We start from the raw sequence: 25,010 nt of genomic DNA, 5'->3' as shown, positions 1-25,010 counted from the left end.
CACGGATGAGGCTTGGTTGAGGCTTTCAAATAGAACAATGTGTACAAGTAAACATGATGTAAATGTTATGACTCAGAGGCTTCGATTCAGCATCATTTGATTTATAATTTATTGGATTAAAACAGTAAATTTCATCATTTTAATATTCATTCCAGAAACATAGAGACACTTTTCTTGCACTTATTCATGTTCACCACCAGTCTTTGACAGAATGAGACTGGTGGGGCACAGCAAACCTCCACTTACAGAGAAAGACAAGGGGCTTTTTAACAATTTTTTTTTTTTAAATTTAAAAAAAGACAAAACAGACAACACAACTGGACAGAATAGACACAAAAAAAGCTTTAAAAACACATTACAGTGAACACATGATGGAAATGATCCACTTGAAGAAGTCCAGCTCATTTGAATTAGCCTGATAAAGAGAAAGACAAAGGGAAGGAGGACAGTGATTCTCAATCAGTAAAGATTTATGCATTTGATTTGTCACTGACTACCACAAGACCACATTGTGTGATCGCACAACACACTAAAAAAATGTCCTCGTTAACAAATCAGAGGACTTTTAAATTCAGGCTACGTTTCTTAAAAAGTGAAAATGTTCTTTATGATGATAAGAATCAATACATGTGTCAAAATAAGTGGAATTCTTGCATTGTTTTATAATTAGTTGATTGATTGGACCTTCATGCACTATTCGTAAACCTCCCTTTCATTCTTACCTTTGTATCCATTTCCATTAGCGCCGCCATATTTGCCAACTGGTTCTCCTGTGAAAAGGATCAATCCGGTTAAAAATGTGCTCAGAAGGAAACAGCAGCAGTAACAAAAAAACCCCAACAAAACAGCTACAGTCAGTTAAACAGGCTAAAAATAAAAAAAAAAGGTTTTTGACTTGTATTAGACGACTCAGCTAACTCACTATGCAGCCTCCACACCCCTGAGTGAAAAATAATCCATAATGCATGCAGTTGTGCTTTTTGTGTGTGCAAGCTACTGTAAGTAAAAAAGTACATGTTCAGAGCATGTAAAAGGAACATGTCAGCACAGAGTTCATTTAACAAAAGCAGCTTCGCCTCTTGTTCTTACTCAGGATGAAAAATTTGTATGTCGTATGTAAGCACAGTAATATCACGACACATGCAAAACCGCACAATAAGTAAGATATGAGAGCTATATTGTACAAAAAAACATGCAGTAAAATATGTGCAGTGATATTATGCAAGAAGACGTGACTAATAAGGTCACAGGAAACAGCAAAGTGAGTGGAAGTTGATCGTTATTGAGGAAGTCTGGGTTTCTTTTCTTGCTTACCCAAGACATCTTGAGTTGCTCCTAGCTGTGCGCCGTAACCTTAACAAACACATACAGAGAAGTTACATTATCAGCCGGGACAGGAGATAAATCTTGATTCAGTGTTTTTTTGTAGAATAAAAGGGAGAATAACATGAAGCTTCGACAAATTTGCATGTAAGCCGCGACTTGCATTCATTTTGACACATTTGACTAATCAAAAGAGATAAAAAAAACAACATATTATGCAACAAAACTGTAGAGCTCACACATTTATCTGCAAATTTGCGAGGGACCGTCATTTATGGAGCTAAAACGCTGACACCATCTGCGTGTGAAAGAGGACCCGAGTGTGTTCATTGCTCATGTTTAACAGCGTCGAGAATCGCCTTCGTTCAGCTGCTGTTTACCTATTCGTCTTTACTGAGAGCTGTTAAGCCAACTAACTCCATTTTTTTCCCCTTTTGCAACAATAACAGACAATAAAACTTGAACAAGAGCTTCTGTGATGAATGCCGTTTAGGGCTGACTGCTGGTGAGGCCTCAAAGTAAACTCCAAACTGAACCAGCCCTCTTTTTTTCTGTACCTTAGTCATTACTGTTCTCTTTCACACACACATACACATTATTGTCAGAGAATGGCTGCAGCTTAAACACAAAGAGCTGACTCATTATCGTAACAAGTCATATCCACTCTAAAAATGTTTTGTTTTTGTTATGCTTCATACTTTTTAACTCACACCCCTACTGCACAGTTAGGGGTGTGAGGAGATGTTTAAATGAACGAATGCATGAAAATTCACCTGTTTGATGAACTCCGTATCCTGCTCCGGCTCCTGAAACAACACAAAACATGTGAACTTCAAGAGGGGGTAACAATGGTAAGACATAACAGAAGAGAAATGTTGTTGTTGCAGACAGATACGACACACTGAGACATGAACACACACAGTGCAGCCTTATCTCACATCACAAGACGTACTTGTGGTCTGTCCCATAATGCAAATGCAGATATATGAGAGAAAGCCTTAAGGTTCATGAGGTTTCTCTTGCTGAGTTCAACTGTAAACTCTTTGTTAAACTACTGTCAGTTGTCTTATCTCAGTTTTACCTTTTTAGTATTGTTTGTTCAGTTTATCTGAGTTAGGTTAAATAAAATCTAACCAACACACAGCTGCTGTAGAAAAATAACCACAAACACCCGAAGAGAACAGACACGGGTTTAACTGAACTTTTTCCATTACACATAGTTTCTCACACTTTACAGCTTGCACACATTCATCCATCCGCACCATTTTTGTTTGAGGCTTTGGCGCTTTCACCGACGGGGCCGAGGTGTTGAGCGCCGTACGGGTAGCCGACGTCACCTGCAGGGATAACAGAGCCGTCGAATCAGTATTTTAGTCACATGTGATGTTGTGTTAAACTAAAACAACAGTTTGTCTTGGTGTAACAAAATGAATTGTTTGGGTGTTGATTTTATTTTGTTTATTGTGTCAAATCAATCAAATGTGTCCTGATGATCAAAAATAATAATTGATTACTTGATTTACATATATAGGGACACCTTGGAGTGTATTATTGTAACCTATTACTCATTGTAATACTCTAATCCTTATTACAGACAAGAGAGAGACACTGTTTAAATCATTTTCCATTTCCCCGGTTTTTAACTCATAGTTGGATCCAGTTTACCACTGACTGGTTTCAAGGTGTCATGACAGGTAGTGCTGGGAAGGATCAGTCGTTAGGTGTAGGTGTAGGGGAATTAATCACCACCCAGCCTTATGACTATACCAGCTACTACCATGCCACATCATATACTGAGTGAACTGGTTGCCTAAGTCTAGAAAAAGTCACTTCGCACTCTCCACAAGGTGTCTGGGGCCGGACCCGGCGCTCCTCTTGCGACGAGAACTGAGCTTCAGGCTGGTTTCTGTTAAATTAGGTGCAGGACTGGAATCAGCTGGATGAGAGTTATTGTTCAATGTCCGTCACAGCGGTCTCAACTCAAAGATATCACTATCAGTAACACGCCACCTTCCTCTCTCATTCTATTCCTGTCGCTCCTCTGGCAGGCTCACATTAGATAAGGCCCACCTATCTTCTGTTGGGGTATGTCTATTAGGGCTGCAACTAACGATTATTTTCATTATCAGTTCATTATCAGTTCTGTCAGTTATTTTCTCGATCAGTTGGTTAGTTGTTCGGTCTATAATACGTCATAAAATTGTGAAATATGCTTTGCTTGTTTCTCAAAGCCCAAGATGCAACCTCAAATGTCCAAAGATATCCAGTTAACTGTAAAGAAACTGATTTAAGAAGCTAGAATACAAGAATTTTGCCTTAAAACGATTAATCAATTATCAAAATAATCCACTTATCACTACAGCTCTACTGAACTGTATATTTTAACCCATATGAACTGAAACCTTTGCTGAGCTCAGTGCAAAGTTTAAAGATGGGCAGTTGAGGTGGCTCTCAAACCCCCTCATCAAAGGTTGTGACACTGCGAGAAGCGAGCTAAGTGTCACCATAGAAGAAGAACTGACCTCAGTGGGTTAAAGTAAACCCACATCCTTTCTCGGTAGGCTCAGTACATTTTAGTAGCTTGTACAGCCGCAAGGATTAGTGTTAATTAATAAATTAAGAATTAACAACAAATCGTTTCTCATGTACAACCTGCAGCGTGACACTAAACTTTTTTAAGCTGTTTAATTTGTTTAATTAGTATTTTCAGTGGCCGAGGCAGAACTTCTTATCATGCATCACTTGATGTAACTTAATACAATGACTCTAAATTACAGGGATTAAGGTTGCAAAGTTGAGAGCACGTGCAGCTCTTACCCTCCAGTCCAGTGGGAATCACTGGAGCTCCACCATAAGGAACCTGAGCAGCTCCTCCTCCTGCAGGGAAAAAAATAAAAAATAAAAAAATCAGATGGACAAACTGACTCATATCTCTTCTTTCTTTTTTCACCTGCACACATTATCACACAGCTTCATGCTATTCTCTAGCTAAAGTCTGACTCATGCACAGAAAGCCACATTGACAAAAGTCTGACTAATAGTGCGACTGAAGGATGAGGTCACGTCAGCTATGCTCACCATATTTACCGGCGGGCGATTCCAGTCCTGCACCAAGTGGTCCTGAAAGAAGACGACGGGGGCTTCAGTGACAAACTTTCAAACATCACGGAAAATTTTCACAGAGCTCTGTTTGGTGAATTGGCATTTTTCCCTCCAGCTTGAACAGTTTCTCAAAAAATAACTGATTTGGCTGAGATTTTGTAGACAAGTAAAGGGTGATTTGACTTTTTTGCTGTAGCATTTGATTGGAACTATATATCTGTTTATTAGATAATCAAATGCTACACACACACACACACACACACATTTGAACACACTGAAACTATTACACAGTCTGCAGCTTTGCACGCTGGGAAGAACAACAATTTGTTCATATTATCTTTATCCACTAGGACTCTACAGCTTTGATGGAGGCTCCAACAGTCCCATTGCTGTCTATTTGGTCCTGTCTCGGTGTATTTTTGACAGTGTACAGCAGCCAGAGGAACACACATTAGCTCTTGTCCCTGATGCTGCTTCAATCGTAAATCTCTCTTACCATACGCTGCCTGGGGCTGTCCGGCGTAGGCTCCTGTATTGAGGGATAGAAAATTCAAGACACACATAAAAGTGAAGGTCAGACGCTGTTGATCCATGAACCAATTCACCCATTTAAATAAAACTGTCAGAAAAAGCATCTACAGGAGCAGAAAGTCAGAAACCACCAGATTCAACTGGTCAGTTTCTATAAATAAGAGACAATAGCTACACCCAGTGGATATCAGACCACACTGGACGTGTTCAGCAGAAGAAGTGTTTATTTCCTGATGGCCTCTTATTTTTATTTTTATTTTTATCTTAGTCGCAGGTTATGCATCTATGGGTTAGTGCCATCACCTCTTACGGGTTTTAGCGGGTTATTACGCCTCGAAATTGTTACCTTGACTCTTCCCTGCTTTGTTCTCAGCAACATCAGCTAACTCTGAAGGGTAACCATGCCCTGAAACATAGTTCTAATTAGCATTATAATTATGTCTTGGAGCTAATGACTTTTAAAGTTTCCACCTTTTTCCACTTTTTATTTTTTAGACGGTACTCACCAGCTCCATAGCCATCGCCATAACCATTCCCATTTCCATTCCCATTCCCATTTGGGTAACCTGTTGAGAGGAGAAGCAAGATGTTAAAACATTTCAAAGATCACATTTACATCTAAAAACTCAATTTCAAAGCTAATCTTATTTCAGAGGCAGTGCTGTATTTAACATTTCTGACTATACCCACTACCAAAAGGATAGAAAAGAGTCAAGACAGTCTTGTGCACACATGCCGAAAAAAGCTTTTGCACCAACATCTCTGCACCGACAGTAAGAGCAGAACAAGGAAACACAAAGCATCAGCCTGAGTATCATCCCTCCTGTCAGTGACGGCTTTGATGCAGATTCACTCTGACACCAAACAGAATGAAGAACGATCCCTCGGTCATTCCAGGCAGAAAATTCACGCTTCAAGGTTAAAGTTTGTGGTTCTTCAGTTTAAACTGTCTTCAGTGTTACCTTCTCGTCCTTTGCACAGTGCACAATTTGACTGGCGGGATTTGAATTTCTCATGTGCACGCACTGATGAGCTGCCAACTTACCGTAGCCATTGGCCGCCATTGGACCGAGGTATCCTGTTGCTGCTCCATCACCATAGCCTGTGATGACAAAACACATCAGTATTTGAGACAAATATGAAACATGGCTGGCTCTGAAGCTTCAAAGGAATGTTTATTTCCATGCAAAAAAAAAAGAACAAAGAGATTCACAGAGGAACAATTTTGGGGATGAGTGAAATGGTTTTGAGTGTAATCCTTTGTCATTGTTGTTGTCTTCTACTTTTTAAAAGCACTATCAATTATTTACAACATAGCGAAGTAGCGACTCCTATGACCTTGAAGGCAAGATGAACTCAGAGAGACACAGTTTTGTTTTTTTTTTAAACTAATGAGACTCACAAGCAAATGATTAATTTACAAGGCAAAGTAGGAGTAGCAGCTGAGTTTTTCCTGTCTGGAACATGATAGGCTGTGAGTCATCGCTGCTATTCACCTTCTAAACATTAAAATTCAGACGGAGAAAAGTCCTGATTATCTTATTAAATCTGTGTTTTCAGACAAGCTTCTATATTTGCATAAAGGGTCATGAGGTTTGTGGACGACGCCTTAAATAATCAAGCGTCAGAGCAAAAACCGAGAAAGAAAAGAAAGGATAATATACAGACAGAATAATTACTTTAAAGCCTTACCGTTTGACTTCCCTGCAACGCCATGTGGATACCCTCCCTGTCCAAGAGCAGCAGCTGAGATTTATTTTACAGAGAGAGAGAGAAAGAGTTTGGACATGGTGCAAAAGGAAGAAAGTGAGAATAACCCCTCAATCAAAACAAAGACAAGACGAATGGAGGAAAAATGTACATGCTTACCTCCAAGTTTTCCAGCTGCGCCACCCAGGTACGCTCCCTGTCCCAAACCTGTGAGCAGTGCATGGAAATCCTTCACCACACAGGTATTTTAAATCTACATAAACATCTCCATCTGCTAACAAGGACTTTTACTTTTCCTGTGTTGTATAACATTACCTGGACCGTAGCCTCCAGGGCCCAGGCCTGCTCCAGGATAGGTTCCCACTCCACCGTTATAGCCTGTGGAGGAAGACAACACAAGATCAGCTGAATCCTCCTCTGATTGGCTGTGGACCAGAGCGACACAATCCCTCACTTTTTTTGTTTTTACAAAACATTAGTGAGAACATTTATAGAGAAAAACATGAGTATCGATCACACGATACTGCTCTTGGCTGGACGTCTATGCAGACATAAGTAGACACATCAGGTTTTAATCAAAATCCTATTTCAAACACACGATTCAGCTGAGACATAATTTCCCTCCTCACTCAGTAGTTTCTATATACACAAGATTTGGTTGTTGCTGTAAACAGAGTGTTTGACACATGCAGCTGTCAGTGGAACAAAGAAGCATAAAATACAATTCAACATCTTTGCCAGGGTTGGATGGTTTCTCTGCTGGGTACCGAGACAACTAAATCCTACAAAAACACAACACTAGATCTTGAAACTTCTTTCAGCATCTCTTAAAGGAGACGTATCCTGCACATTTCCAGGTCTATATTTTCATTCTGGGGCTCTACTGGAATATCTTTGCATGATTTATAGTTCAAAAAAACTCCTTATTTATCTTATACTGGCTCTTTATGCAGCCCCTCAGTTCAGCCTCTGTCTGAAACAGGCCGTTTTAGCTCCTGTCTCTGTAAGGCCCCCCAATTACCCCACTCTGTTCTGATTGGCCAGCTCCCACAGGCTGCCAGAAACGTCCGCCAGCTCAAACAAACACTAGCAGTCTGATTTCCCCTCTTTTTCACATTCTTTACTTGAAATATAAACTTGTCAAATACATCTGTACATGTCGGAGCCCAAATCTGATCCGAAATATGTGAGTGGAAAACGTGAACAACCTGTGGTACAACCATAGCAACGATCTTAGCAACAAAGGCTACTGAACGACGGTGAACAATCTGACATCTGTTCGATGGGGAAGTAGAGGTAACTTTGCAAACAAAGTGTTCAGAGCAGGCTGAAGCCCTGGGTTTTGACTTTCAGGGAGCATTTTTACATACGTTCACCTCAAGTTTCGGACCTTTGACCATGTTTAATATAGACACTTGACATTATAACAGGATATAAATGACAGAAAATCACAAAAAGCATATTATTTCTGTCTTTGTTTCATCTGTCTCACTCTTTCTTTCCATCTTCCTGTAAAGCACTTTGTAACTTTTGTTCTGAAAACAAAGTTTGTTTGCTTCAAGAGTATCTGACAACCTGAAACACAAATTTGAAAACGATAAGAAGAACCAATGTTGACTGGACAAAATCTAGATTTTCCTTAATAATAATAATAATAATAAGTAGATATAAAATAAAATAAAAAAATCTGAAGCTCTTTGCCTGGAAAACCAGATTTGTGATTAAGAGATCATCAGCTGAATCAATTCTAAGCAAACACAGAACGAGACGCATAATGCAGAGCTTAAAGTATTAGTGATAAATCCTCCATAGACAACTGTACCAAGAACAGGCGCGATAACTTATTGTTTCTGGCTTAAAGGAGAATCCAATATTTGTAACAACAAGAATTTCCTCATTTAAAAAAACACCCTTTCCAATTACAGCAAGCATACTTTGCAACTGAAAGAATGAGACTGTATCTCAAGCTAATACTCAAGACAAACACAGCATAGCAGATATTAAAGTACAGTATGTTTAGTGACGCATAAATGTCTGAGTTCAATACATGAACAGAGATCGGAAAAACAAACAGATCAGTACTTTTAGCACCCAGCATTGATTTAGTATAATCAGAAGACACACGCTTCTTGCTACCAAGAAGTAAACAAACTTTACAACGGAAAAAGGAACAGTGAGACTCAACTGTACAATCTACTGTAAGATCTAAAATGAGACTAAGCAGCATTGAGATTCAGGTTCCTGTGTTACTTCTCTGTTGGTTGGTTTCTACAAGTGTCACTTTCACATATTTTTACACAGTGAAAGTGTTCGGATTCAATATTATCACCCACAGACCTGCAAAGCAAATTCTGTTAAATACAATTTAAATTATGTCCAGTAGTGTTTGCACTCATGAGGTTTGTGAAAATTTGTGACCATACCGAAATACCTTTTCATAAGAAACTGGAAACCCAATATCGTATTTGTCTGTCTGATTCAGACTGATTGTTTGTATGCTCAGTTTTCTATTTCTACTCTTACCACAACAATTCAAAACTCTTGTTGCACTTTCACTATAAGTTTAAACGCTGAGAAAAGTAGCAGAGAGATTTCCAGAGAGATTAGCAGGTGCTTGTCATTCCTGTGAGCAGCTTTAGGGCCCTGCAGCACCTGGACTTAAGCATAGTGACCAAAATTATTAATAATAATAATCTATTTTGTGTCTAAAGTCAGGAAGATTAGTTCTTTTTTCCAACACGTTCAATCCTGTGATGGTATAGGCCTGGAAACAGGTACAGAAGGAGTTTATGATAGATCTATTCAGAGCTGTATTTCCTGGATCATATCCTGGATACCAGAAAACTTCTGACAGAAGTTTAAGCTTCTGACAGAAAAATCTGTCAGAAGCTTAAACCTATGATTCTCCGTCCATGTAAAGGTGAAATTAAACAAGGACACCGTTCAGCGTGCCAAGCAACGGTTTTACCATTTCTAGTGCCACTGGTCTCTCCAGCTGCTGGTCCATGAACTGGAGATCACAACAACTACCATTTTATTACGATATTAAGACAAGTAATCGATTGCCATTTCAATCTTCAGCATTGTTTTCTACTCCAGGTCCATTATCATATCCTGAAGATCACAACAGACTGATCACAGCTTACAAACGCTCCAAAATACAGACAAGCATAATCCATATATTGCAGCTTCAAGCTTTATAATGTAAATTTGAGTATTGATATCCTGATCATGGCTTGAAGCACAACAGCAGCACCAACTAAACACAAACATGCAAACAGACGTCAAAGAACCAACACACAACAAGAGAAACTTGTTGTATGAGAAGAACTTGTTCATCAGGAAGCTAAAGGCTTAACAGCTCCATCTATCCTAAATGTTACTCACATACACCTCAAATGATAACCTGATCAGATACTGACTGTATCTCCAAAGTCATAAATGTCATCCGAAATATACCCACTTAGTAATGAAGAAGTTAACTAAATCAACCATTGCAAGATCATAGAGCAAACAAAGTCTGTATTTAAGGGTTTCATGGCCCTTATTACACATTCATGTGACTCATATGCAGATAAATATCCACTTTTATTTACACTTTAAAAAGGTCTAAGAATAGAGTGTGTCATATGTTGTACAAATTGGGTCAAATTTGTGATATTTGGGCTGTATAAAAAAACTGACTTGACTTGACTAGCTAATTGTGTGCATCTCCATCAGCCAAATAAGAAGTCTAACTGTGTTTACTTTGGTTTTCTCATGCTAAGCACAAAGTAAGCACTGACATGTTTAGCTAGCTAGTGAGCAGCTACCAAGACACAACCACAACCACGAGTGACTCACATGGATGGAACAAAAGTGCGAGAAGGTTTTGCTCACCATACATTAATTGGATGGTGATTCACTTCTGATGTGTCTTGGCTGCATTTCCACTCGGCTTTTTTGATATTGGATTGTTATCCAATATTCCCAAGACACATGAAGTGGCTACGTGTAGATGTGGTAATAGATTAGTCAGCTGAAGGGCAAAAGCCTTTAGTTAGAAGTCCTATAAAAACACTTCAAAAGGGTCATCTGAAAATAAATTTGTTTAGACACTAATCTGCAAAGACAACAGGCACCAGAACAAGATGGAATTACTAAATAAATCAGAGGAAACCTCAAACAGAAGCAGGGTAATTTAGAGGCAAATAGTAAAGGTGGAATTCAGGAGACGAATATGGTGTGCATCTCAAGACTGGATCATCTTCCCCCCAAAAAAAAGACAAATATGACATACACAAAGGCATTGAGATGGTGAAAAATACAAAGCTTTGCTCTTACTTGTTCCCTGGGTACTCCTCCCAGTCTGCTCTGGGATATCGAGAGCTTTTGGCTCTCTGCCATCATGTTCAGCTTGGAAAAGGCCTTTTCCTTCTTGCCCTCCTGCTGAAGCTAAATTTTTGGTTCCACTTGCACCTGGGATCACCGGTACATCGCTCTCCACTCTTTGCATTTGAGGATTTGCAGAAGCCTGATTATGGTTTTCTGCAACTACAGTCCCACTGATTTTAAGGCTGTTTGGGTATTTACCTGCAAGCTCAAGGTTTTCAATACCCTGCCCGTCTGCTCCAGCAGATAAATATATTCTGGATCTCTGACTCGGTGGAGGAAGAGAGAATATATAGGTTCTGGTATCTTGACTTTGTGAAAGTCGATATGTTTCCTCTCCTTGTGCTTGAGGAGTTGCAAGACCGAGATGTTTGCCGTCTTTACCAATACGAGGCTGAGGCGCTAAACCTTGAGCCCTCTGTGCTTCTGAAGCCAACAGCTCACGGTATTTTTCTATTTCTGATGCATCTGACAAATCTCTAGTGGATCCATAGTTTCTGGCTTGCTGACTTTTTTGAATAGATGAATCGTAGTCTCTGGAGGAACCCAGATTTCTGATGTTGTCTTCATCAACAGGGTGTTGCTGTCGTGCACCTCCAGTGGCCATTGTGGCTCCATGGCTTGCGGTGCTCTTTCTTTGTGAGAATGTAAGCCCATAAATTTCTCCTCCTCGTGCTGGTGGAACGGGCCGACCAAGACTTCTACTTATCTTATCAAGAAATGTCGTAGGTCCAAGACTCGGTGACTTTACTAGTGGATCAAGGCTTTTGACCTGTGTTCCAGGTGACAGTACATCAGGTCTGAAGCCAGTTTCTTTCTGTAATTCAGGAGCAGTGTGACCGATTATACTGCTTCTCCTCATGTCGGGCATTTCAGGTCCAAGGAACAAGGAACCAAGTGTTCTGCTTTTTGCTGTCTTCAGATCTTGAACAGCCTGGCCCAAGTCTGCTGCAGACACACCTGGCAGAGAAATATCATTATGCAGTCATGACTTCTTGGTGGTGTTTCTTTAAGGGTCAACAGCACACTGTAGTGGCCAGTGGCAAACATATTTTAGAGTTCTGTATTTAAATTTAAAGTTACCGATGTGTATATCAGAGCATTGATTGCAATATAACACATCGTACTTAGAGTAAGCAGTACTCAAAGAGAAGTACTTCAAGACCGATCAAAGTCAACACAAAATCCATTATGGTATGAAATTAGCCCAGCTTGAAAGGACAGAATTATCACCATAATTGGGGAATGACACAACAAAGAGAAAACACACAATTGATGCAACACAGTGGAGGGAAATACATTAATACTACACTGAGTCAGAGCATCAAAACACAAATTATGCCATGACAACAAGACGTTGCTGATCTTGCAATGGCATAACGCAACGCCTGACTCAGACAGCATCGGCATGTGACAAAGAACAACCGATAGATAAAGTTTAGTAAAACACTGATGAGACATGGGAGCAGAAACATACAAAAAAAAACAGTTTTAAAACTGAAAAATATTTAGATTTAAATAATTCCACTTTTAAAATGCAGTTTCACTCATCAGATTTTTATTTAACGTTTGCATGCATACTATAAACCAATTACAGTGAACCAGAACTGTGACCAGCATATGATGGTAGATTTTAAAAATGTAATGGCCCAAACAAACCGGAGTGTGTGCGAGTGATTTGTTTTTGCGGCCTAATAAATCAAATACGTGAGCAAAATTCTACGTAATCCCATTATAATCAAGTTGTTAATGTGTATTTAGGCTGCATATCCTATTTTCCAGTAGCTCCTTCAGCTCTTGTAAACCACAGCACTGAGTAATCCACACACATTAACTCTCATTAACTCTGATCAACTCACAGACTGAGTGTGGCAATAAGAGCTGAGCAACTAATGTACCATGAAACACAGATGAAACACTGATACACAGTCAAACATGGGAATCTATCCTATGCAAACAAAATAGAGCCGAGCCGAGCTGATGGTTAATATTAGATAGACGTCACGTCATGCGCATGAAAACCAACATGAACCCAATATCAGTGAGGAAGACACCGAATTCACAGAGGTTACAGACAAATACAACACAGAACAAAGACGACAACGGATGTATGGCACCCTGGTGGCCTGATAGTTCAGGCGCACACCACATAACCGTAATATCCACGGTTTTATTCCTAGCCGGGGGACTTGTGTTGCATGTCGTACCCATAGACTGTAAAAAAATATGGACGTAGCCACCGTTTCGTCACCCATTGGTTGACTTTCACTCACTTGTCCCTCCCGGCTCCCTTACAGTCAAGATGGCGGCAAAGCTAAGACAAGTGGGGATATTATACATCTCGTATCGTGCCTAACTTCAGTGGATCATAACATATCAGCCATGGAATTAATCTGCAGATGCTCCAGTTCAAGATGAGACCAAACTTTTCTGTGGATGTCAGTTTTTGAGCCACGACAAAGGCCAAAAATGTGGCCTGCAACAGACTTGTTTTTAGCGTAGCATATTGCCAGAGTCAGCAGTCAATGGCGGCATAAAACATGTTATAAAATAGGTTTTTCAACAACTGTGAGTCACTGCAACCATGAGAGGTCCTTGAGCATACAGTCATAAATGTGCACTAAAAATGTTAGGGTGATGGGTCCAGTAGTGTGCAAGAATAGCTGCGGACACACACAACCAAACACATGATCTCCTCCAGGCTCAGTTCAGTGAAACAGGATGACTGGTTACATCAAAGACATATAGTTTTACACAACTATCCAGTCACCTTATGGATTAAACAATGTGATTATCAAACTCTCTTCTGTGATGAACCTGATGTTTATGACTGACAGCATATAAGTGTGATGCTATCAGTCATGTTAAGAGTGATGAGACATAAGAAAATAACCCTCCCGCATACAAATCATAGCTGAATGGAATAAAAAGTTAAGACAAGACTCATCACTGACCTGATCGGGCTGCGGGTTGGCCCATGCCGGGTACAGTCCCATATCCTGACAAGAAAACAAAGATCAAAGTTCATAGAGCCAATCTTAACATCTGACAAGCACTTATATGACATTACTAGCGCCTTGAACTCTGTTTTACAAGGACACATCATTTATCTGCATGAGATACGATCTGCCCCATATATATCATGCTCACAGACAATGACAGAGTGCCACTTAGCTGAGATATATCAAACAAACAAGCAGACAGCTAACAGAGGAGGGTAATTCATTGTGTGTACTCTCATGTGGGTAAAGAGCGTTAGAAAATTGTGGAACAAATCAGATAAATATTTACCTGGCAGAGTGCCAACGCCGGCGCCATAAACTGGAAAGTCACAGAGACACAGAGTTAATTTTTGTTTACAAAGATTTCCACAGCTGAAGCCCAAATGTTTGATGAGATTAGTCTTCGTCCTTGTCTCATTTTTTTTAAGCTAAAACATTACACAGATCATTCAAATTGCTACACAATCTTTGGGTTTTTTTTGACAATTAGCTGCTTTAGTGTGATGTCAAAAAACAAGACACACAACAAGAAGGTAATTACATAAATGCCTCTTATGGAAAAAATAAAATCTGTTTAATCTGTATGAGTTTCATGTCTCTCGTTCAGTGGTTCAACACCTTTATTTCAGTCTTGACAGTTTTCTGCTATTTGCATGCAGCATAGAGATTTCGTCTGCTAGGTGTGAACACAACTGTGAACAACCCCCAACTTGTGACAGACACACTTGTGTTGCTAAAATCCCCCTGAAAATCTGGTTTATATCTTAAGTGTTTCTCTATAACATTTAAATAGTAATTATTAGCTAATCTGCTTCGTCAGAGCTGTGTGGGTGTAATTTGATCAGATTTAATTAAATGTGGTCTGGAAACATGAGAAAACAAACCTTCAACTGTCATCAGTTTTGGTTTCAAATATTGCTGAACTCTGATTGGTGCACGGAAATATATGCCATCACCTTTTTCTAACTGCCCCCATTCAACTCAATAAGAAAAGCACAGACAAAAACAAAGAGATATATCATGTGAAATAACTAAAACTGTTCTAATGTTAACTGTTTTCTTTAAAGGACGGGTTCACCTTTTTCAAGTCTGTCTTAAAACAACAGTCAGATGTCCATATGAACACTGAAAGAGGTTTTCCTCGCTGTAATCATTCCTCCTGTTCATACTGGCTATTAAAATTAGTGATGGGGGCCAAAATCCATTACATCCAAGTTTATCTGAAGCTTATATGACGCTTCAGCAGTCTGAGTTAGTCATATCAAGTGGATATCTGACACATTTACAGCCTTTTTAGCATCAAATTCCCTCTTTGTGTTTCCTCGGACAGTGTTTCCCTGTTGAGCTGCGGTGGAAGTATAGTAACAAAAAGAGGGACTTTGGCAATAAAAAGACTGTAACGTTGAAAGATATCTACTTGATTTGACTCATTTGGACGACTGAAGCTTCATATTAGCTTCACATAAACTTTTAAATACATTTTTGCACAGAAGGAGGACTGTGGATGTTGTAGGAGGAGTAGTAGGAGGCACATTCAGAAAATAGGTTTCAGGGCCTTTAATATGACACTCATGACAGATGGAAGCTTTTCACATAGCGGTGGGTCAATAAAATGGTCTTTAACGAATTTGTCAGCTGGGTTTGGTTGCTTATAAAATATTTATTCAGGCATGTGCATGAATAAACATTTAATCGGAGTGCTGTCCTTGTGATTTTTGCTCTTGGGGGATTCAGCAGCCATCAACACATATTGAAGAGTGGAACGTGTTGATTCAATATCTATATGAAATATCAATCAATATATCAAGTAGATTATATTTTCTTTTATATGCCAGTCTTACCACGTTTCCCTCCCTGGCCCAAACCCATTCCCAGTCCATTTGGAAGTCCAGCCCCCAATCCCAGACTGGCGCCTGCAATCAGAAGAAAGATGTACAGTAAAATCAAATTTATTTAATGCTTTATTAAATTTCATTATCCACATGGAGCCAATAAGTAATCTACGACAGCAGTCAGGGGAAGATAATAAAAATAAAGCAGGCTGTGAGGGTTTGATAAGCGGTTATACTGATATATACCGTTGGCTCCCTGGGGGACATATCCACCTTGCTTCAGGCTTGTTCTACCTCCTACTCCGAGAGCTCTGTAACCCCCTGTGGAAACGATGAAAGGAACCACATTTCACGTTGTTGTTGAACAGTAAGAGTCTCCCAACAATTGTCATCATTCAGACTTATGATACAAGGGTTGTAGCACTACAGAGAAGAGGAGTTTTTCACCTTGCAATAAGAATCACTGAAATCGTACCCAGCTTGGGTCAATATGGTACCAATACTGGGTTACCGTTACCCAGGAAGCCACTCAACAAGACAAAGGGTTGTTTTGACCCAGTTATTTTTTACTTTACTGTTGGGTTATTTACTCAAACTAAAGCTTGTTATAATCTACTCTTTTTAGACTTACATGTCACGGTTTGTTATATAAGAAACAATATATATTTGTGACAGTTTTTAGCTTAAGTTTGTCATGTGTAACACTGGGTCAAAATAACAGAAGTTAAGCCAATGTTGTATGGTTCTTTTTATGGTTTTTCATTGGAGGTCGGGGTGCTATGTTGACCCAAATTGGGTGAAACTTAAACCCAGTGGCATGATCATGAATGAAACAAAGAATACATATTTAACTTTAGATTTTGTAGCTGTATTTTTATGAACATTAAACATTTTTGCTGGTTGTTTTATTGGCTAAAGTATACATGAACCTGCCTTTGACAACTGATAAGTTATACAGGTTTACTAGTGCTGCAACATGCATTATACATGTGTATAGATTTGCTCTTTGACAACTTACCAGCACCAGGCTGAGCCGCTGGATAACGTCCAACTAAGATTTACAAAAAAAAAAAAAAGGGAAAAATGTAAACATTACTTACAGTATATGACATGAAACTAATATAAGATCATTCTGTCTGCAGGAAGTTAAACATACTTCCAGTCTTCATTGCTTTGCTGCCATATCGGCTCCCCAGTGCTCCAAGGGCACCTGCTACTTCGAAAAAGTACCAACAGTCAGTGATTTTATTACACCAAACAATCTCCATAAGCTGTGAATAAGTCAAAAGTTCAATCAAGAGATATGTGTTCTTGTTACATTCTTAATACTAACAATGCAAATTTGTCATTTGTCCATCTAAAGTGAAGAGTGAACATTTCATATTAACATAATAACAACGTTAGTTACACATATTTGCACTTTAGAAATCAGAAAACGATGGAGTGTAATGACTGACCTCCAGGTTTTACTCCAATGCCAACACCTAAAGGGAAAAATAATAAACATTAGGGCTGCAACTAACCATTATTTTCATTATCGGTTAATCTGTTGGGGTTTTTTCTCGATTAATCGATTAGTTGTTTGGCCTATAAAATATCAGAAAATGGTGAAATATGTCGATCACTGTTTCCCAAAACCCAAAATGACATCATCAAGTGTCTTGTTTTGTCCTCAACTCAAGAATATTCAGAGGATTTGTATACTTTGTTGACAGTTAATCAACTGATTATTGCAGCGCTAATAGACACAAAAAGCAGAGAGACGATGACAGTTGAGGAAATTTCACATGTAAGGAAAATGTTTGTTGTCTTATTTGTTTTTCCAAGATGTCATAATATCATTAATCCTTGGTGTATGACTACAAACAAAGGGTTTGCCATAAAATTAAGGATTTACGTTAGCTAGTAGCCTAGCTAGTTTAGTTAACGTTCCGAGCTAATCTGTAGCTAGCTAGCAGCTTGGTCAAGGTCATTAAGGACAAAAAACCTTTAGTTTTCAAGGCAAGTAAAACACAAAACACTATATAAACTATATAAACATTTTTTTGTACCTCTGGCTGGCAGCATTCTCCCCCAGGCTACACTCTGAGGCTTAACCCCTGAAAAAATGACAAAAAAATACAGTTAGTGACATTAAAGTTAATGACAATTCGTTCTTAAAAGTTATCAAAAGTGCCAAAAATTACCATGTGATACTATGTGAAATGGCTCATGCAGCATATAATAGATCTACAAAGACCTATATTAAATTAAATTACATTAAATAGAATGTACATAAAAACATTACAAAACTAACCAAACTACATACACAGTATGGTACAAATATACTGTATGTTAACCCTGAAATAAGACAATAATGCACACAAAAAAACACAGTGTGAACAAGCGAACAAGTGTCTATATGTACATTTGTTTTTTAACAATGCTGTTGGGAGTTGTATTACAGTTATTTTTTTCTCCTTTTAGAAAGATTCCTGTTTACTTTAATGGTTTTCCACATAACGGACATGTAGCTGAACCAAATAACTTGTTAGACAAGGTGTTGCAGCTAACAAGAATGGGAATAACTTAATTTTTTTTAAAAATAACTTTACTTTCAGGCCCTTTCACAACTTCCTGAAAGACTGTCCTCAATAAATGAAAACCTTTGAGAAACAAATGTCACTATAGTGTTTCATGAATACCGTCACCTTACTGGGCAACAGAATGACAGAGAAACAGACGCCCATTGATGGACTGAGGATGAGACAAAATGAGGCGATTGTGAGGAGTCAGTAAGCTTGTCTCACAATTTTTCGTCAAATTTAGCCTTCCTCTGCCACCTTTTCCTTTGATCCAAAGAAATTAGATAATATAAACCGCAGTGACAGGATCAGTGATGTTGGAGCTCACACAGCCAACACAGTTCATTTTTTCTCCCTCAATCTCACTGACGTGATATTTAACAAGTAAGTGAAAGTGAGTCACTGAAAACACCGATCCATCAGAGAGCTTTGAGCTCTGACATGTGACAAAATCAAACTGCTTTTGTCATATGCCACAGGTAAGATTAAAAGAATTTATCATGACAACTACAGCTATAACTGGGATTAATGCAGAATTACCAGTAAAACATCACAAGTCTGTGCAGAATAACCCAGACTGTACTTCACTTTTTAAAATAAGATCAAAATTATTTTGTCATATTTGTTTAATTTCAACAAATATTCCAGTTTTAGCAATATTATCTTTTTTACGTGATGATTATATGTTTTTCAAGCAATAAGCTAAGTTGAATATACTCAAACAAAGGGGAATAATATCTGTGTAAAGATGAAAACTGATCATTTTAAGTGATTGGGCATTATTTTTATACTAATTAGCATGAGATTTCTGTTTTGGTATAGAGCACTTTTCTAGTCTTCCAACCACTCAAAGCTCTTTTACACCACAAGCCACATTTGCCTATTCATACACACATGCAAGGTGCAAACGTGCTCATCAGGAGGATCTAATCATTCACATTCACACATTCAGGGTTCAGTATCTTGCCCAAAGACACTTCAGCATGTGGACCGGAGGAGCCGGGAATCGAACCACCGATCTTCTGATTAGTGGACGACCCGCGCTACCTCCTGAGCCACAGCGGCTGCCTTTTATTATATCAAATTTGTGGCTTTTGATTAATATCTTACACTGCACTGTAACTTTCATCCTCTTGTTTCATCTCTTATTCTATTTTAGTTTATTTTTATTTCCAATTTAACACTTTTTAATTGTATTTAAATGTCTTTTTATATTGTCTTGTGTTGCTTTTACATTCTGTCTTGATGCCTTTTATGTTTTATGTGAAGCACTTTGTTGTTGAAATGTGCAATACAAAGAGAGATAGAGGAGGAATTGGAAAGGCATCTCATTTTTTTCAACAAGAGCATGATAAACATAAATTATCCTGATCACAGTCAGAAGTTTTGATGAAGACAAGTTTAAATATCTGTTAAAAAAAAATAACCTCAAGTTTGACAGAACTTGCAAAACTGTGCATTGCTTTAATAAACAACCAGTGTTCTGTCTCTACATAATTATATAATCCCAGAGTTTTCTCACTTACCGCCTTGCAGAGTTTGCTGAGCCAACCAGAGAATCAGCGAGGTCTGGAGCAAAGCTGGAACCAGCATGATGGAGGAGACCAAAGAACTGAGCAGCACTGACAGAAAGCAGAGAGAGACCAACTGATGGATGAATTGAACAAACGGACGGCTGGATTTCTAAAGCATGTCAATGACTTATATATGGTTTTCTCTCTGATACACTCCCACTGACCAGTCCAGCCCTCTGCACACACACACTGGTCTGATTGGGCAAAATCAAAGGACCAGTTTGGTCCATTTCCATCGGCAGAACTCAGAGCACACACATAAAGGAATTTAGTTATTTAGTTTGAATTTTTTTTTTTAATGATTTATGTCTGATAAGGATCTTTTTTGTGTTGGAGGTGCACACTTAACAGATTTTTCACAAACAAAGCCAAAAAAATATGTCTCCTCATCATTCATTGGCAGTTCAGAATCTTATATTATTATCTATTAGATTTTTTTCATTTCAAAAGTATAACTGCTGGACACATTATTTCTCCAACTTTCCTGAAAAGTCCATTCTCAGTGTATGTTCACTGAAGGTTTCAGGTTCCCACATCACACGGTTGGCCTGCAAACTGGTTGTGATGTCACAAAACATGCTCGTACGTGCACGTCAACTTAGATTTAACCTGTTCAACAACACTGTCCCACCTGTGGACTGACAACTTTGGGAGACCAGGATTATGAACAGTTACCTTTTTATTGAGTACATTAAATTTGGGGCTTGTGCACACATATAAGGTGCCTGCTAAGAGGTTAATGTTAGCACAGCGAAACTTCAGCAGATGAATGTGAAAACAGCTTTCTAGTGTCAAACTCTGCACATACATCATCAACATCCAACTGAAGGTACGATGAGCACGTGGATGGGGGACATCTGAAAGCCTAATCCAGAATTTTATCTAATAATTTATCCTGATTAATTAGATCAAATTCTTTCTGTCAGAGTAACAAATCTAAGAACAGCAACTGCAAAGGTCCCTTCACAAGACTAATAAGCCAAAAAGGAAATTCTTCTTAGTCAAGACGGTGCTAAAGAGCAAACATCCAGTGTTTTCTCTGTGTCTGTCTGACTTTTCTGCCAATTACAACACTGTTAAGCGACTGACACACACACAACAATGTTTTCTGCATAATTATATTCTTGTAAGGATGGAGAAGCATCAGGAATAGAAGTTAGCAGCTCTATAAAGTAAGATGACCTCATGCACATCATCTCGTAATGCAAATGTTCTGTCCTTGTTCAGTAATAAACTTGTAAATGAAAACAGAAGAATTATATTTTATTATAATTTTTTGTTTTTTGCAGAAAATTAGGCCCTGACAGATGAGTTGAACTCAATCCTCCCGCCAAACAACGTCATCGGCTTTTTAACAACACACCTGTTTTTCCTGGGTTTTTGTAAATTGAGCAAACATGACACCTCCTAAAAAACAAGAAGGAGGGAAAAGAATAAATGCAAGCAAACAGAATCTTTTTTTTTTTAAAAAGAGTGTAAATATCCTGATGAAAGAAAGAAGTACACTGGAAACTGCAGAGGAAACATGACATAATGTGTGTGTACTGTACAATTTAGTGAAAAACACATGCGACAATAAATGTTTAACGAGGAAATCTGTAAATATCCCCCGAGGCTGCCACTTCAATTAAAATGTCATTTCAAGCAGTTTCCATAGTTTACTCACTTAAAACAGGCTGTCATTGGGTTCTAATGTGTTTCCTCTCATACAGTCAGTTGAGACTGTGTACAAGAAGCATTAGCACAAGCTCCAGGCTCATTCTCATATCCTATAGTGTGGGAGGTCCTTTGTATGATGGACATTTCTTAATGTAATCTTTAAGTTTATGTCTTACTGCAAACATCTGACTGGAGAACCGCATACGACGGTCATTCTTTAAAAAGAGGCCCGTTGTTTTCATGCCATGTGCAGACCACCACATCGTCTTCCCTGGTGGTACCGAGCATAAGACAATAACATAACCCACGTCTGACTCACGAACGGTAAGAATCCATCCCTTCAGCCATGATTCACCTCCAAACATTTATCTGTCTGCATGTTTGACAGGTGCCTTATTAAGGAAAAAAACAATCAGATCCATAGGAGAGTGTCGATTTTTCATGTCAAAGCTTTGAGGAGAAAAAAAGGAGCTGACGGTTGTCGGAGGTAAAACAAAGATGGTGAGGTGGTGCCTCATTTACTCAGAGAACAGTATGAGTGTCTGTGGAGACACATCTGGTAGCTTCACTGTGGTCTTTCATATTAGAAACACTGTGTGCCCCAATATATACATACAAATTACATTCTGTGTGTGCTCGTGTGCTGTCCTTATGTGTCCTTTAATGACGAAGGAGGAGAAAAAAAAGGGGTTCAGGGGTTGACTCAGGATTGAGTTTAGGAATATCAACCAAACAGGCCAAACACATCATTTTTCACAAATAGGCCTGTTAGTAAACATGAAACAGACCTCCTTATTCCCCATAAAGACATTTTCATCAACTGTACTCACTCATGGCGCAAAACAGAAATGTGACCAACATATAGAGAATTGTTATAATTGATAAAGACATGCATACATTTGCTATACCTTCATGTTTAGGTGCAAACTATAGCAAATATATTGTGAAATGTGAAATTTAATCTTGGTATAGTGCTGCTGCATGCCAGCACAAGGAAGTAAATCTTATATTCCAAATTTCCAAATCTTATATTTAGTGTAATTTATTTTTCAAATATTCGATGCAAATCTGCAAATATTTAAGGTGACTGTAATGTGAGGTAACATAGGTTGTGCTAACATTGGATGCAACATGCAGATCTACAGTCATTCAGTGTTACTTCCCATCTAGTTTTAGTGCTATTAAAGTTATATCATTATCACTTCTGAGCAATATTACACAAACTATGTATTATACAGCTGAATGCAGCTCACCAGTTACTGCTAATATGGTGCATTGTGCCCTTCCAAAAATAAAACCAAAATGTTCCACAGAAAGTACAAAACCACAAAAATGGGGATAAAAGTAGTGTTGCATGATGCAGCAGGAGAACAGTCAAAAACTTGTCTGACAAAGCGGCAACACCTGATCCCAATCACACTGACCTCCTAAATTATGTCTATCAATTACTTCAAAATACAGATGCTCCATTTGGTGGTCGGAGGTGTAAATAAAAATAAAGAAATAATTGAAAATGGCTCCTAAAGTCTGTATCTTGCAGTTTCATCAGGATGTTGGAAATCTGCATAACCTCAAGTGAACTTTGCAGCATCATGAACTCATTAAACAAAAAAAAACAAAACAGATTCAGCTTGGTGTAATGAACAGCTTCACCCTGGTAAAATAAACACCTTCACTCCGGTAAAATGATCACTTTCATCCATGTGAAAGGAATTTCAAAATACATTTAGTCCAACGCTTTTTTTTTCTTTCCCTCAGGACTGTAACTGTAGTGTTTATTGGTGGATTTATGGTCCTCTTCTTCCAGCTTGTAACACACTGTTGGCCACCTCCAAGGGGCTTAATATTAGCGTTCAGCTCCATGTAGCGTAACCAAATTGGTAGAGGAACACAAAGACCCACAGAGTGATTGTGCTGGCACACACCTTCATGCAGGTGTTTCGGCTGAACCTGTGTCTGGCTGAGCAGGTTAGGTCAGCAAGTGGCAAGGTGCTGATGTCAAATCTGCTTACAGTAAATCACCCTCCAAACAAAGACAGTACATTTTGGTTTTAAAAGACATTACGGACACCAAATTTAGTCAACCGGGGAGTCTATGATGAGGTGGGACTTCACCATTATTCAAAACAACCTCTTAATGTGAACTTGAGAGTGACTTTTTGGTTAAAGGGCGCCAAGAGCGGCAGGAGGTGGAAGGTGTTGTGTGGGTAAACTTGCCTAAGGACTGAAGTCAGATGTAAAAGTTTGGAAGAGGAAGGAGAGACTGAAGGAAACAAGCTGTCCCGCCAAACTGACACTTCTCCAAATGTGACGTGTGAAAAATGACCTGTCAGGGTAAATTGTAGTGATATACAACATCCTACCCCAAATGTTAGGTTAGTTAGGTGCAGTATTAACCAAATAAACAACAATTAGTTTATTTGTATGGCTCTTTTATGTTTTTGGAGGACGGAGGAGTTCTACAATATGGTATGAAGGCATAAGTTATTCTTGGCTGTAGCTAAACAAAAACCTATTTTGTAGCCTTGTTAGGCAGATAAATAAAAAGATTTTTAGTCACAGTCATGCTAGTGACTATGTGAGGCTGCACGTCTCTGTACTTGAGCTAAATGCTAACATCAGCATGCTAACATGCTTGTAATGACAACGATAACATGCCGATGGTTAGCATGTTCATCGTCTTAGGTTAGCATGTTAACATGCTAACACTAGCTAATTAGCAAGGCTGATAGGAAAGTTGAGCGTTTTGCAAGTATTTGATCGTAAACCAAATTGGACATTGAAATTTTGATCTGATTTGATCATCAAAATCATTAAGATTCAGTCTCTGGGCAGCATGAATGTCTGTGCCAAAGTTCATGGCTATCCATCTAATATTTGTTGAGATATTTCAGTTTGGATCGTAGTGGTGGACTGACCAAACAGACCAACATTGCCACCCTTAATAGCATTTCAGCATGGCTACAGAAAGATTAAAATAACATAACACCCAAAGAAATTACTAAATTGGACTGCACTTCACAGAAATATTGAGACAAGGAACTGATGTGGTCAAGTCAGCTTGTAACTAACAGCCCCATGTGCTGCATAAAGTCTTATCAACAGATGGTCAGAATGTGAACCAACCAGTTTAAAGACTGGTTTCCATGTCTTTACAATGTCTTCAAGGACCTGGGAGGTAAATGACGTGTGTAGAGGTTAATGGGGGAATAATTTTCCACACAAGAGTAATGGAAGGAAACAAAATATCATCAGTATTTTCAGGTCCTTCCACTTATTAATCATTGAATTGAAAATAATTCAAACAAATCATAAAACTTGTCAGCTGTACTTAAGTATCCA

General features: G+C 38.7%; 1 protein-coding gene across 9 annotated transcripts; it reads right to left on the bottom strand.

Annotated features, from left to right (window-relative positions):
- Positions 1-85: 85 nt before the first annotated feature.
- Positions 86-22,959, bottom strand: LOC121884624 (glycine-rich protein DOT1). Of its 9 annotated transcripts, none has more exons than XM_042393515.1 (26): positions 22,922-22,959; positions 21,373-21,416; positions 19,962-20,057; positions 17,923-17,970; positions 17,329-17,355; positions 17,028-17,084; positions 16,890-16,922; positions 16,118-16,192; positions 15,881-15,952; positions 14,329-14,358; positions 13,992-14,036; positions 10,990-11,997; positions 6,982-7,044; positions 6,826-6,873; positions 6,649-6,702; positions 6,002-6,058; positions 5,463-5,522; positions 5,303-5,362; positions 4,922-4,954; positions 4,402-4,443; positions 4,141-4,200; positions 2,586-2,660; positions 2,097-2,129; positions 1,315-1,353; positions 723-770; positions 86-415 (listed from the first exon to the last, which is right to left on the bottom strand). In XM_042393515.1, exons 1-26 carry the CDS (start codon positions 22,942-22,944, stop codon positions 411-413), a joined length of 2,235 nt encoding a protein of 744 aa, XP_042249449.1. In that variant the 5' UTR covers positions 22,945-22,959; the 3' UTR covers positions 86-410. The 9 variants fall into 9 exon arrangements, with proteins under 9 accessions (XP_042249449.1, XP_042249450.1, XP_042249448.1 ...); XM_042393516.1 differs by lacking the exon at positions 22,922-22,959 and adding an exon at positions 21,676-22,556; XM_042393514.1 differs by lacking the exons at positions 2,586-2,660; positions 22,922-22,959 and having other exon boundaries at positions 21,373-21,654.
- Between the last annotated feature and the right edge of the window lie 2,051 nt (positions 22,960-25,010).

Source organism: Thunnus maccoyii, chromosome 18 (assembly GCF_910596095.1).
Source record: "Thunnus maccoyii chromosome 18, fThuMac1.1, whole genome shotgun sequence".
Lineage (NCBI taxonomy): Eukaryota > Metazoa > Chordata > Actinopteri > Scombriformes > Scombridae > Thunnus > Thunnus maccoyii.
Note: the sequence above shows the minus strand (reverse complement) of the source record. Positions and strands in the feature narration are given on the sequence as shown.

What these genes read in the sequence shown, in the direction of transcription:
- LOC121884624 (XM_042393514.1), bottom strand. Translation starts at nt 21,541, where the DNA reads ATGTCATGTTTCCTCTGCAGTTTCCAGTGTACTTCTTTCTTTCATCAG. An exon ending in CAAAGCAATGAAGACTGGAA is followed by an intron (nt 16,923 to 17,027) that starts GTATGTTTAACT and finishes TGTAAATCTTAG; the next exon opens with TTGGACGTTATCCAGCGGCT. An exon ending in CGTTGCAGGGAAGTCAAACG is followed by an intron (nt 6,059 to 6,648) that starts GTAAGGCTTTAA and finishes TTGTCATCACAG; the next exon opens with GCTATGGTGATGGAGCAGCA.